Genomic DNA, 15,186 nt, shown 5'->3' on the forward strand with positions numbered 1-15,186 from the left:
TGTCTTATTATCAAATTAATTTATATAAATGACATCAACTTTGTATAAAGCACTCTATATATACACACATGTATATATGTATACATATATATCCATACCTATATAATTTTCACTTACCTCTAACTGAAAGTTAACATTTTAATGTACTATAAATGTAGTCAGTAAAACACAGTATTCACAATAACTGTGACTTCATCAGCAAAATAAATCAGAGATATTTTAAAATCACATTGTAATTCTCAAAAATGTTAATGCCTATGATTTTCTATAAAATACCTAGTTCTTTGAAACCCTAAACAAGCTAATGGGTAAGCATGAAAATAGTAGTTTATAACTTATTTAGACAATTAAGAAACCATTTGTAAGTTATTACATTAATGGCCATTTCAAAAAATAGGTCCTCTTAGAACTGGGAGAATGCTTTGTTATCAGTCAGTTGACAGTGGCTCTGAGGTGGGAACAGAGATAGACTTTCAATAGACTAGACTCACATAGTCAGTAGGCTTCTCCAAGTACCTACCCTGGGAGAACCGTTAATGATTTTTTGTGATCCAGAAAAAGGAATATACAGTAAAAGATCCACAACTTTACTGAAATATACAGTTTCCTGTCTTAGTATGTAGAATTGTAGAATATACTCAATTCCCTGTCCTCTTCCAGCTCTTTCCTGCCTGTGGTTCTTTTTCTTTTATACTCTCTGAAGTAGAAAAACCTCCACCATCACCATCATATATCTACATATATCTCACCTCTTTCAAATTGTACCTCTTGTAACCTGCCTTCTCTGATATCTTCCTCATCCCCAGTGATGTATAGGCAACTTTTCTTTCTCCGAAGAACCTACTTTATTCATTGTGCCTTATATGAAACTCATGTAGGATAGATACTGTTTTCTGCCTTGTATTGTAATTCTTTTGTTATAGTCTAAGAACAAATTCCATGTGGAGACTCTATGAGCTCACAATCTCAAGAAGAGTGTCTAGCACACGATAGGTATTTGGTTAAAATTTGTAAAGAAAGTAACATAAAGAATATACATTATTTCCTCATTGGTAGCTCAGAATTAGTCTTACTTAATTATTGTGCTGAGCTTAAGTTATATGCTTTGCAACACGTAGCTTATCTCAGTGCCATCACTATCCTGCTCCTTTAATTAGAGCCCATTCTTCCAATGGCAAGGGCCGAGTTAAGAGCTCCCAAACAAGGATAACACCCTTCCATAGAATTAATTTACTGGAAAACTGAATCTCCTTGTTACTTTCTTACTCTCAATATTGGTTTGATCATTTTAAAATCAATGTCCTTTAACCTTTTAGCAGTAGTCATGCATGCATATGTAACACACGTATGACTTTATCTGCATCAGTAAACTTCTCCTTAGTCTGAATGTTTTGACTTCAAAATGTAGTCAAAGGACTAGAGATGGGAGACTATGTTGCATTTTAGGGCAAGCAATAAATAGTGTTTTGGACCTTATAAGCATCTGACCTGCATTTTAGGATTAAATTTCCAAGTATTAATCTTAAAATGAAGATGATATATATATTTTTCCTATTCATTTTGCCCAAGGCACTTGGCCTAAAGGCTATAATGAAGAGCTACTGAAAGTGAGTACAAAAGTAGGTCAGGCGCTTTGGGAGATTTCAAATATATATCACATATATTTATAAACAGAAAGAGAGATATACATATACATGTATACATATAGAGAGAAAATAGATATATGTATGTATATATATATATATAGAGAGAGAGAGAAAGATAGATATACATATTATGTATATTAATAGATATACTTAAATATACATACACACATACACCACACACTGTTATAGGTTAATTCTTTTTATATAGGGAGAATTAACCATTGACTCCGGTGCTGATGAAACTACTTCACACAAAATGCTGGTGGGGATGTTAGAAATAATTTAAACAAATGGTATTTCTAGGGTCTGTACTAATTGGTGGAGGGAATGGAGAGTAGGGAAAGAGAAAGAAGTAAACAAATAGGCTGCCACTCATGGTTAGTGTTATAGACAAGAGCCAAGCTCACTTGGACAGCCCCCTTGGCAACACTAGATTCATCCCATCAAAACTAACCTCAGCACAAACGCAACCCAAATAAATATCCAACTGCCCTCCTGATGTCACTAGATTCCACACTACCTGTCATCACATTCCACATTCTCCTCTGTTGCTAGGTATCCTGGGCACCTTAATTTCCAAAGCTCCAGGTGCTGTTTTTCCTTGGGACTCAAATACAGAGTTTTTCATTCCAATGCTATGGTATCCAGGCTGAAACTTGAGAGACACGCCATCGTTCAGGGCCTGTGAACCTAAAGGTCATATCTACAGATCTAAACACTACACTCTCTGTGTAGCAGCCCGGTACCCACACGCCAGCAGCCACTCAGGATGGAGCAAACTCTGTTGGGTAAGGAAGCAGATTTCCCGTGTAAAGCAGTAAACTGATGTGAATTGGTATGATAAATAGGAGTCTTAGATCTGCGGTCTATAATTCTGAAGAAGTATCTTTAAGGAAGAGAGAATAAAAGCCATTAACGTGGTTTTATGAAACTAGAAAATAAAAACTCATTACGGTATCCTCAATGTCTGCTCACCTCTTTATATTAAATTTTTCTAATACAGACATCAAAAACTTTGTTCTAAATTTTGATTTATGAAACAGTGGCACATGAGATTATCGGTTCTTTTACCATTTACAAGATAAAGTATGTGGATATATATTTGATACAAATGAGTGAATAATTAATTTGGTCTTCATGAAACATACTGATTTACTCAGGAATGAAATATGTAAAGCTGTTGAATTTAGTTACCTTGGTAACATCTGGAGTGAACCACTCTGTCTAAAAATATTTTCTCCTTTATTGTTTATTCTTTATACAAAAATTATAAATACATGACTTTTATTAAAGACTCTCCTGATAAATGATAATGTTTCTCTTACCTGAAAAATGAATAAATGGTATACTATTTTTTAATATGTATGATGATATCAGATTAAAGAAACAGATATAGCTTATTTAATTTTTATCTATAATTGACATTGGATTTGTTTCATGCTAATGTAGATTTAGTTTTTAAATGTATCTTTAGCGTTATATTTTTTTAACATATTGATAAAAATTTCTTACATGAAACTTTTATTATTTTTTTAAAGGATTCTAGTACACAAATGTTAAATCACAGTTTTCTTCATGAATTAAATGATTGGACTTGAATGTGTCCATTATACTCTTCTTTGGATTTTCTTGGAAAGAAATAATCAGAAATGACCTTTCATACTTTAGCATAACCATATGACTTAGCATAAAAGAACGTCCATAAAATTCCAAATTACTCATATGTTATTCCCCTAATTTTGTTTTTCAAACCTTGATATTTCCTTGTTAAAAGAATGTTATCAGTTTCTCAAATTAATAGCCGTGGAAACTGCTACATCATATTTCTTATGGCCAGTTTCCTAAATTCTCTTATCTTCTCTCCAAATGAGGTCTTTTCTTGAACGGGTACATAAACAGAGTAATTTAAAAGTAGAATCTTGCGCTGTGAACATGTTTTAATTTTCTCACAAAATAGGTTCAGAAAATTGTTTAAAAATACTATTTTGCTGAAAATTACACTGAATGCCCTTTGTTTTCGTTTTTTACTAGAGCAAGTAACCTGGGCTTTGTTCTGGACCCTTGTCTATCTATTACCAATCTTTTTTTTTTTTTTTTTTTTTAAGTATTTCTTTATTTATTTACTTATGGCTGTGTTGGGTCTTCGTTTCTGTGCGAGGGCTTTCTCTAGTTGTGGCAAGCAGGGACCACTCTTCATCGCGGTGCGCGGGCCTCTCACTATCGCGGCCTCTCTTGTTGCGGAGCACAGGCTCCAGACGCGCAGGCTCAGTAATTGTGGCTCACGGGCCCAGTTGCTCCGCGGCATGTGGGATCTTCCCAGACTAGGGCTCGAACCCGTGTCCCCTGCACTGGCAGGCAGACTCTCAACCACTGTGCCACCTGGGAAGCCCGATCTATTACCAATCTTAACTGTTTTGTTTTTTTTTTTTCATTTTTATTGGAGTATAGTTGATTTACAAGGTTGTGTTAGTTTCAGGTGTACAGCAAAGTGTTTCAGTTATACATATACATATATTCATTTTTTTCAGATTCTTTTCCCATTTAGGTTGTTACAGAATATTGAGTAGAGTTCCCCGTGCTATACAGTAGGTCCTTGTTGGTTACCTATTTTATATATAGTAGCGTGTGTATGTTAATCCCAGTCTCCTGACTTATCCCTCCCCCCTACGTTTCCCCTTTGGTAATCATAAGTTTGTTTTTGATATCTTTTCTATTCTTAAGATTTTTTTTTAGTCATCCACTCTTATTCTGCACTGCTGCTGTTTTAGTTTGAGCTTTCAGCAGTGCTGACTTAGATGGCTTCTACATCTCCTAACTGGTCTCCCCAACTTCCATTTTGTCACCTTCATACTATTCTCATCCAAGACAGAGTAATCTCTTTAAAGCATATTTTTTTCACATCACTTCCCACAGTAAATTAAAATTACTTCTGTTGACTCTCAAGGTAAAATCCAAACTCTTTGATACACAAAACACTTATCTTCCTCCCTTTTTAGGTTTTCCTTTCTTCTGTCTCTCTTTTGCACTCAGCTCTCTACTCTTATTCCTCATGTGCCCTGCATATTCTTGCCTCTGTGACTTTGCACCTGCCTATGTCTAGGTGGGGAATGCTCTTCCCCAACTCTTCACCTGGTTAAAGCTTTGGAATTCAGCCACCTTCTTTAGAAACCTTCTCTGATGCCTTTATCCCTTGTTCTGGATTCCTTGTTCCTTTTTCACTCTGTAGTTTAGTTGCATGTTTGTTTTTCTGTCTCTTTAAATTATCTGTGAACTCATTGACTCATTGAAGCTGCAGGGGTCTCTATTGGCCAAATATTTAACCCACTTTTGGCCAAAAATAGGCACTCAGTAAATGTTTGTTGAATAAATGAATGAAGAAGTGAGCTGTACTACTCCTTCAGAATGTAAACATTATTTCCGTGAATTTAATTGATTAGAAGACATCAAATATTTCATTGCACCTTACAAAAGGAAAGCATATTTGAGAATAGCAGAAATCAAACAAAAAAGTCACAAAAAATCACTGAATATTATTACTCTTGCTCACTGATATTTACATGGTTTCATCAATAGCCCTGCCCTAAAGGAAACAGTTTAATACTTTTGTCCATCATAATCCTTTAAAATTAACAGTAAATTCTTACCATAAATGTAAAGAGGAAATTAAGAGAAACAGAATTTTATTTTTAGGTAAATTTCATTTCTCACTCTGAGTACATTGTTATTGATATATTTTCTTCTAAACAAGCTTATTATGTATTTTAAAGCCAGAAAAGTTTTCCTAATTCTGCTTCTTCTCCTTTTTCCCTTTTTTCTACAGTTTTTCCATTTTTGTTATAGAAAAATTATATATACATTTAATGATATATTATAAATGATACATTTTATAATACATTATAAATTATACATAGAGTAGATAATAGAGAATATTAGAAAATCCAGTGCCACACTGTTAAGAGGACATCAGTATTAACATTTTCGACTACAACTTTTCAGTCTCTTTGTTCTTGTGTTTATGTGTTTTCTTTTTATGAAATCGGGATCATATTGACCACACCTTTCTGTAGCTAGTTTTTTCCATTCAGTGCCTCATGACTCACATTTTCTTGTGTATTTAAAATGGAATATTGATTAATTCCATAATCTAAACGTTCCAACATATGTTAAGCCAAATTTTTATTTTTGATAATTTATATCATTTCTAAATCTTGTATTATAAACAACACTGATTTAACTGTCTTTTTACCTGCACAGAGATGCATGCAATGATTAAACTCCTTAGGCTTAATAGTCTTCATAATGACTGGAGCAAAGTTTCTGAGCACTTTTAATGTTTCAGATGCATATTAAACACCCATAGCTTGTACCAATATATACCCCACTAGCAAGGTGGAAGATGCTTTCATTAGAGAATTTTCACCAAATCTGGTTGTTCTCCCTGGAAAAACAAAAACTACTTGCAAAATAATTGGCGAATATCTTGTTCCCTCTCTTTTTTAAAAAAAATTTACTTTTCTTTGAGATTGCATTTGAGATTGAACTGTTTTCTTTGTTTCATCTTATTATTTTGTCTTCTAATTATTTTACTTCACTTCTTGTGCCTAAATTTCCCTACTAGATTAAAAATAACAATGGCTACTTCACAAGTTTATTGCTAAGGATAAACTACACATTATATGTAAAATTAGGTAGCACAATGCCAAGCACAAAATTGGAGCTCAGTATATGCTAGTTGAGTCCATTCTCTAGAGAATGGACTTGAGGATACGGGGAGGGGGAAGGGTAAGTTGGGACAAAGTGAGAGAGTGGCATGGACATATGTACACTACCAAATGTAAAAGAGTTAGCTAGTGGGAAGCAGCCACATAGCACAGGGAGATCAGCTCGGTGCTTTGTGACCACCTAGAGGGGTGGAATAGGGAGGGTGGGAGGGAGACACAAGAGGGAGGGGATATGGGGATATATGTATATGTATAGCTGATTCACTTTGTTATAAAGCAGAAACTAACACACCATTGTAAAAAAATTATACTCCAATAAAGACATTTAAAAAAAAAAACAGAAACCCCCCCCACAGTATCATTTACATTAGCATGCCAAAATGAAATACTTAGGTATAAATTTAACAGAATATGTATGAGATATATATGAGGAAAACTACAAAACTCTGATGAACAAAATCAAAGAAGAACTAAGTAAATAGAGACATCTTCCATGTTCATGACTAGGAAGATTCAATATTGTCAAGTTGTAAGTTCTCAATCCCAATCAAAATCATAGCAAATTTTTATGGGTATTGTTTATGAATATTGTTATACCTCTTGATAAATTTATCCTGTTATCATTATAAATTTTCCTTTTATCTCTTGTACCCCCCCAAAAAAAATGCTAGTTGAAGTACAAACTGATTAGCATGTCAATAAAATCAAAATATAAATTTTTCTTTCCAACAGATGATTCTGCTGCAGAGAGCTTTAATGGCAATGAGACTCTGGGGCACAGTTCAATTGCTTCAGGGGGACCACACAGCAGGGAGATGGGCGACTCTAACGGTGATGGCAAAACTGGGCTGGAGCAGGACGAGCAGCCACTGAACCTGAGTGACAGTCCCCTCTCAGCACAGCTGACTTCAGAATACAGAATAGATGACCACAGCAGTAATGGAAAAAGCAAATACAAGAATCTGCTAATTTCTGACCTCAAGATGGAACAAGAAGCGAGAGAAAATGGAAGCAAGGTAAGGTCATGTTACGATTTTCAAAGAACTTTTAAGTTGGTCATGAAGGTCACAAAGAAATACTTATTTATACAAGAGATAAAGATTATCGTCACTAAAAATATTGTAAACAAATCCCAACACTGGGTTACCAAGAAATTTATAATCGTAGATACTGTGTGTTCATGTTATATAAACAGAATAAATTTCAGGAATAACAGTGAACGAAATGCATCCTTTCTTAGGCAAAGTGGTGGGTTTTTATATATGGAATCACTTGATTTAATGTTTCTCATGTATATAATCTTATGGATCTGTCTTTGGGAGTTTGTTGAACTCAGATGTGAAAGTTTAGCTCTCAGAACACAATTTTGAACTATAAAAAATCACTAGTTTCTACTTGATTGGATAGGCGTATGTAGCAATGAAATTTCAATTAAATTCTTAAGTTTGCTTTAGAGACCTGTGGACTTCAGTCAGTAACTTACTTCATGTACATAGGAGAAATGTGTCAGTTTTCCGGATGAAACATATAGATTAAATAACTCCTTGAACAAACAATTTATCATAAACTGTGTTATACAAAAGACAGAAACGTGTTTCAGATATATTATCTAAATTTCTAGATTCTTTATATCAGAATAAATTACAATCTTCCCCATTCCCAATGGATTTATTCTTAAAAAAATTAAGCTATATTTCTATCATTTTGAGACAATTCATGCTGATGACTTTGCTCTATAATTTTTGAAGGTATACTTTTGAACGTATGAGGATTTTTGTAGTGTACACATTTTGACTCCCTCCCCTGCTCCCACTTCTAAGTTAGAGCTGTAGAAGTGGTCTTTTGAAATAGAGCCTGAAAGCAAAATGTCTTAATCTGGATTAATTTCTGAATTTGCTAAAAAGCTATGCTTTCTAAATTGGCTCTATTTAAATCCGCTTGCTTGCCTGAGAGTGTGTTGTTTTTTCCTCTTTTAAGTAAGTTACTAGACATTATCAGACTCTTAAGCACTTCTGCCTGAGGAAGGCTGTTACAACTTTTGCAGTGGTAAATGCACAGTACTCTCTTCAGTGGTTTAAAGCCAGATCATACAAACACAGGTGATTTTATATTCACTAACATGATCTGAATCGCCGTGTTACATTTTACAAAACAAAAAAACCCTTAAGTTTCCCTGCCCTCCACATAACCCTGTCTTTATAAAACTTAATCACAAAATGTCCTTTTAATGCTATATATCTGCTGAAATTTTTTTCTAAAATCATCCAGTGGTTTGCTCTTCTCTTCTTTCCCCCCTTGTTCAATATTACCATAGGAACTGTGCTCATTAAAACACATTCTTCCATACATTAGACAGAATGAAGTTACTTTCCTACCTCTTTCAAAATGGGGCTATAAAAAGCACAGATTGATTGAGCTGTGAAGAGTAAGATGGGAAGTGGACCCGGGGGAGAAGGAGACACCTTTGAGGAAGGTTTAATGGTTTGGTTAAAGAACAGCTCCCGCAGCTGACTGAGAAGTAGCCAGAGAGACAAAAGAAAAATCAGAAGGGCATAGTGTAGTAAAGCTAAGCAAAGTCCATCTTTCAAGAAAGAGAGCGGTCAGCTTTGATGGACACTGCTAAGAAATCAAATCAGATGAAATAGAAAATAATTGAATTTGTAAGAATAGTTGTGGCAGCATGTTGGGACGAGAATCCAGAAGGAATTTTTTCAGAAAGGATATATTAAATACCTGTCACACTTACAGCAATGGGTAGATAATAGAGACAACTCAAAGACAGAAGAGTCTTTATTCATATGGCTCTTAATACAGTCATGGTAAAGAGAGTACATACGTTACCAAGTGCAATCTCGTACTGCTCACCGCACGACAGTCCAATAAGTTGAGGTGTTGGGGTAAGGAATAGCGACTTTGTTCAGAAAGCCAGCAGACCAAGAAGATGGTGGATTAGCGTCCCAAAGAACCATCTTATCCAAGTTAGAATTCAGGCTTCTTTTATACTAAAAGGGGAGGGTGTGTGGTTGGTCGGTGCAGACTTCTTGGTGTGGGAATCCTTTGTTCTTGTAGCTGGCCAGGCAGGTCCGGTCATGAATGTTATACTCTGTTCTGCAACTTTTTATCTCTATATGAATGGAAAAGTGTTATACCTTTAAACATCAGAGCCTTGAGAATGGGCTATCCTGTATATTTCAGGCTGTAGGCAACATTTTTAACTTGTAGCAAAAACAATAGAACACGAAGGTTAAAATAAACAGATCCAGTATGGAGTCAGATTTGTTCTTCCCTATTACACATATACATAGAAAAGTTTCTTAGCAAAAATGTAGGCAAATATCTATTCCTGTGTTAAAACATGGAGAGTTCTGAATAAGAATATACTATTTCTATTGAAGTAATTAAGAGGGCTTCCTTCAGGAAGTGAATCTTGTACTTTGAAGGAACTGTAAGACTGCCATTTCTTGGAAGGATTCTCTTATTAGACACTGTGAAGGACCTGGAATGGAGACAGGAAGGGTGAGTTGGCCTCCTAGGCTAGGAAACTACTGTCCATTCTGAGATAGGTATGACTTCATAACATGGTATTTGAGGAAAAACCCAGTATCATTATGCAAGATAGACTATTTGCCACCAGTTAATTTATTCACCAACTATTTATCGAGGAACTCCTACATGCAAGGCACTGTTAGAGGAAGCAAAAATATGAAAATGAGCAAAGCAGGGTCCCTGACTCTCAAAAACTTATAGTCTATCAGGAAAGAGAAGCAAACTTGTAATTATAATCTGATTCCATAAGTAATATGATGGGCATATGGCAGGGTGACATGAGAGAGCAGAGGTGGGACACCCATAGGACCATGATGAATCTTAAGGAAGACTTTATAGAGATTGATGCCAGGGATAAGTGTGAAGGGCAAGAAGTGATTCAGATGGGGAGGATTATTTATGGTAGAGCATGTTTCGAGGCCTAGAACAGTGAGAGAGTACTCTGAGCGTGGAGATTGGCAAGGAGCTTAGCATGGCCGCAGTGGAGAACGTGTGGAGGAATGGAGGATAAAGAGGCTCTATCGTGAAGGCTTTGTAGGCCAGTTTAAGGAGTTTGGATTGTATCCTATAGGTAGTGTTTAGCATGATAAGGTTGTGGTCAGCTTGGAATTTTAGAAAGATTATTCTGGCAACATTGTAGTGGCTGAATACAATAGGGACTAGGAAAAAAAGACAGAAAATGGTTAGAGAGTTATTGTGGCAGTCCAGGAAAATTATAATGCAGAGGCATAGTAAAAAAAGTAATAACGAACATGATACTGTTGTTCTTTTGACACTGTGTCTGCAGGACTACCATATACAGCTCCATAGGTTGTATATTGCCAAACTCTTGGGAATGTCTTTCACATAGATTACCATATGAATGGCCTCTTTATACATTCCATTAGGTTGTAAATTCTATGAGTATAAGAATGATGTCTACCTTGCTCACTGCGGTATGTCTAGCACATGGCTTAATATCTGGTACATAGTAGTTTCTCAAATATTTTGGAGAAATAAAGTTTTACTGAATGTGGGAAGTGAAGCAGAGAACATTTTAGTATGACTCCAGGATTTAGGGCCTGGTTTCCTGAGTGGATGGTGATTACATTTACTAAGATTCAAAATGAGAAACATTTGAAGGAAGCTGGTTTGACATATAAAGTTTATGGTATTTATGCAGTATCCATTAGAGATGTTTAATAGGTATTGGGGACATATGTTTCAGCTTAGAAGAAACATTCAGGTTGGAGAGAGAGACATGTGAAAGATTTCAGAGAAGTGCTGCTTGAAGCTCTTGTGGTTGATAAGATCACCTCAGAATTACATAGACTAATGAGAGATGAGCTCAAAATATGTCATCCTGCAGAATGTAAACCCATCAGGAACAAGTGGCATAGAAGGAGTTTATAGGGGAATAAGAACCCAAAAAGAAAATGAAGGCAGCCAGATAAGAATAGGGGATATTTTAGAAGCCAGAATACAGGGCATTTCAAAATTGATGTAAGTGGTTAAATGGAGTAATCCTTAGGTGAAGTGACATAGGTCTACACTTGGAGGATGTTTAGGAGAGTTAAGGCTTAGAGTAGGATTCAAAACCCATGGCAGAGGAAGAATTAGCAGAGTTAGTGGGAAATTGGATTGATGTTAGTTGTAGAGGCTGGGTAGGAAAGCTGAATCATTTTTATTGTGAAGGAGACTGTATCTGGCATTTTGCTTCAGGAATTCTTCTTGCAATCCAACTCTAAACACAGAGTGCCGCAAGGCTGTCAGGTGACCTTCATGTAAAGGTTTAGCAAACTCATCTGTTCAGTGCTACCTTTTCAAGTCCTTAGGAATGTTTCATCAATTCTGTGCAAATTTATAAAGTGACACTATTACCAATTCTTTCTTCCAATATTTCTGAGGCTAGCCTCTGTTTTACCTTGGAGGAATATAAAAGCCTAATTATGTAGTATCTCTGAGAAACTTAGATTCCAGTGAGTTTAATATTGACCTATTTCACAACTTTATTATGAAGAATATCAAGCAAAAATGATTATAAAGCATTTTAAAAACTTAACAGTGAATAGAAATGCTTAAAAAGGATAGCTGAACTGGACTAGGCCATTTACAAATTGCTTATTATTATGCAAAGTCACTTACTGGACTAGCTGGGAATCATATTAACCAATCTAAAGAAGAAATCTATTGCATGAAAAGAGTTTAGGAGTTATTTATTTTCTACTTGCAGATGGCCACATTTTTAAAGGACAACTGGTAACATTAGAGCCCGGAAGAAAGTAGAAATGTTGATTAAGAGCTTGGAAAATAAGACTCAGGAGGAAGCATTAAGGGACTAGTTATATGAAAAAAGAAAGGCCAAGAAAACCCAAATCTGGGTATAGATATGTTCAAAATTATTAAGAGATGAGAACAGAAACAAACCTAGAACTCTAATGGAGGGAAATACATAACTTAAAAACATGTATCATAGATATTTTTCTTCTTTTTGGTTTTCTCTTTTTCTCTTAGTATCTGTGACCCAGCTGCATTTTACTTAATATGGTAAAATATTCTGAATCAATCCCTGAAAGAATAATCTTTCAAGTAATAACTGCAGTAGGAAGGTAATTATTGTTTGAGGGTTAATGTGTCACTGTAGTTGCTACATATTTAGTTTTTGGCTTAGTTCCCAGGACCCTTCAATCTTCACTTCACTTAAAAATATGTTTTTCCTCAATGTGGCCCATGTGACATTATTTTCAATCTTTCCTTTAAATTTTTATCAAAATGGATATTACCATTCAAATTAAAGTTTATAAAATATTTCTCACAATTACCATTAATAATTGCTATGTGGTTTTATTTAGATATGATGAATGGAAGCAGTTGAGTTTTTCAAAATATCTCTGAAATATTTAGGTGTAATGAGATTGCCTTTGAAACATAGGAATGGTGGATTAACTTCTGGAATAATATTATTTTGGTCTTTGTCATGTGGCTATTCCAGTTTATTATTGTTTTAATTTGATGATTTTCAATTTCTGGCTTCCTGGTATTGTGTAGAGATTTTTGGCCCAGATGTGGTTCAGGTAGAAACAACAATATATATTCAACAAATGTGCCTAATATGTGCTAGGCATTAGCTTGGGTGCTAGAAGGACAAAGAAAAAAAAAAGGTCTCCATCATTAAGAACTCACATTTTAGCCAGAAAGATAGACACATAAATAAATAGGTGTATTATAACATGGAAATTAGTTTGTATGTGAGAATGCCTTCTAAGCCTATTAGCCATGCCTTGGAAAGTTCTCAAGTTAGTTCCTAACAGTTAAGTAGGAAATAGTCACCTGGTGAAGGGGAGAAGGGAATTCTTAATGAGCAGAGCATTAAGTTAGTGTCTAGGAATGTTGAGGGTGGAAGTGGTGAGAGATGAGCCTGGAGAAGTAGTTCAGGTGTAAGATTAGGGTAGGCTATGAATGCCCTTTTATTGCTTGAACTTCACTTTGTAGTTGACAGGGAATCACTTTAGGATATTGGATAGGAATATAGCATGGTCTGATTGTGTTTTGGGATTCATCATTGTGACATATTTGTTACCAGATGGCTTTAAGTGGCATGAAAAGGGAGGGGGCTGTAAACAGAGCATGAGGTCCTGCCTTAGTAAGGTGGTAGTAGGGGTGAAGATGAAAGCAGAGATTTAAGAAACATTTAGAATGTTAAATGGACAGAATTGCATGTGAAAGAAACTAACAGCCACAGGATAAAGGGATGATGACACTGGGATGCCATATCAACTCTAATAATGATGAACACTTGTGTAATGCTTTCATATTTTTAACTTAAACCAATTCATTGTATCTGATAAGGAGAGAATGTGTAATCACCAGTCTCACTGAAACATAAAGGCATAAAATCTAGTGGATGTTATACTATTTAACTGAAATTAACTATATATCAATAGTTACTTAAGCGGTAGAGCTTAGTATTGAACCCAGATCATCTGAAACCCATGTGCTTTTCACTACACCCACATTGGCTGATGCTGTGTAAGACCAGTTATGTTTATGGACCCATATGGAGGCTATGACAGGCAAACAATTCAGAGAGGCAGAGGTCTAGTACAATTAGCAGATAGTTACTTGATAAATGGCAAATACTTGCAGTGACATTTCTTATACGAATATATGTTTTTGCTCTTCTTTATGAATTATTTTACAAAATGGAAATAATATACCAGATGCCTCTGTTGAAAACCTAAGCAAGTCTACAAAATATCCATTTATTGTTTTAGTGCATGAATGTAAAAATAAATGGGTAGGAGCTGAGTTAGAGTGGGCCTTTAAAAAACCCCAGGGTAAATTTTAAGCTTAAGTTTTATTAGCTACCAATTTAAAATAGCATTCATGTAATAATATGTATATATGCACATACATATATACCTATATATTTACATATGTGTTATATAGATAGAGAGTGTGTATAAAACACACACATACAGTGTATTTTATTCTTACAAGTTGCCTGGACTTCAGGTCTGCTAGTTATTGGACATATTTTTCCTTCTGTTCTTAGTACATTTTTTAAATCAAAAGATATACAAGAATGATATAGTATAAATTGGTTTATACTATCTATCCTATTTGCAATCTAAATTTAAAAGTATATAATGCTTTTGTGAAAAAGTGCTTGCTTTGCTCATAGACTGTAAAATTAATTACACTATAGAAAAATTCAATCTTTAAAATCAGGAACCACTTCACTTTGCATTTGAAGAAAGGGAGATGAACCCAACTGACTCCTACCACCCAAATCAGTGTCCTTCTGAATTCTTACGCTGTCATGCTTACTGTTATATATACTTTTATTCTTTATAAGTTATTACAGAAAGACGGATGGTAGAACTACCATTTTTGAATGCCTGCTATGTGTGTTTCAGTCCATGTTAGATCATTTCACATTTGTTATCTCAGGAGAATGGAGAAGGCAAAGGACTTTTATAATTTACATCCTGAAATATGCGAAGCGAAGTTGATTTTAATTTCCCATATGCAGCAAAATATCAATTTTGAGTTCCTTTCTAAACATGTAAGAGTTCAGTTGGGTCAATACACAATCTCAACTGATCCTTCAGCCTTCAATTCCATACATTCATAAATAATCTGGTTAGAATGATAGGTTGTATCTTTAACCAAAGTACAAAAAAAAGAAAATAGACCACTTGTTACCTTTGTGTTTATTTGATGGTTCATCAATAGCTCAAAAAGAAATAAGAGTTTTATTTTTTATGTTTTTGTGTTCAGTGTTTTTTGAG

At 34.9% G+C, this 15,186-nt stretch overlaps 1 protein-coding gene and 1 long non-coding RNA gene across 11 annotated transcripts in view; one reads left to right on the plus strand and one right to left on the minus strand.

Moving 5' to 3' along the window:
* Positions 1 to 15,186, minus strand: part of LOC309639260 — a 433,950-nt gene that overhangs the window by 221,786 nt on the left and 196,978 nt on the right. The window lies entirely within an intron of this gene.
* The window catches only part of NOL4 (nucleolar protein 4), a 401,283-nt gene that overhangs the window by 205,952 nt on the left and 180,145 nt on the right, over positions 1 to 15,186 (plus strand). For all 10 annotated transcript variants that reach the window (XM_082416104.1, XM_082416103.1, XM_082416105.1 and 7 more), the window contains one exon: positions 7,100 to 7,383. In XM_082416104.1, the coding sequence (XP_082272230.1) occupies positions 7,100 to 7,383 (284 nt within the window). The remainder of the gene's footprint in view (positions 1 to 7,099; positions 7,384 to 15,186) is intronic.

This window comes from Balaenoptera physalus, assembly GCF_965194825.1.
Source record: "Balaenoptera physalus genome assembly, chromosome: 12".
NCBI lineage: Eukaryota > Metazoa > Chordata > Mammalia > Artiodactyla > Balaenopteridae > Balaenoptera > Balaenoptera physalus.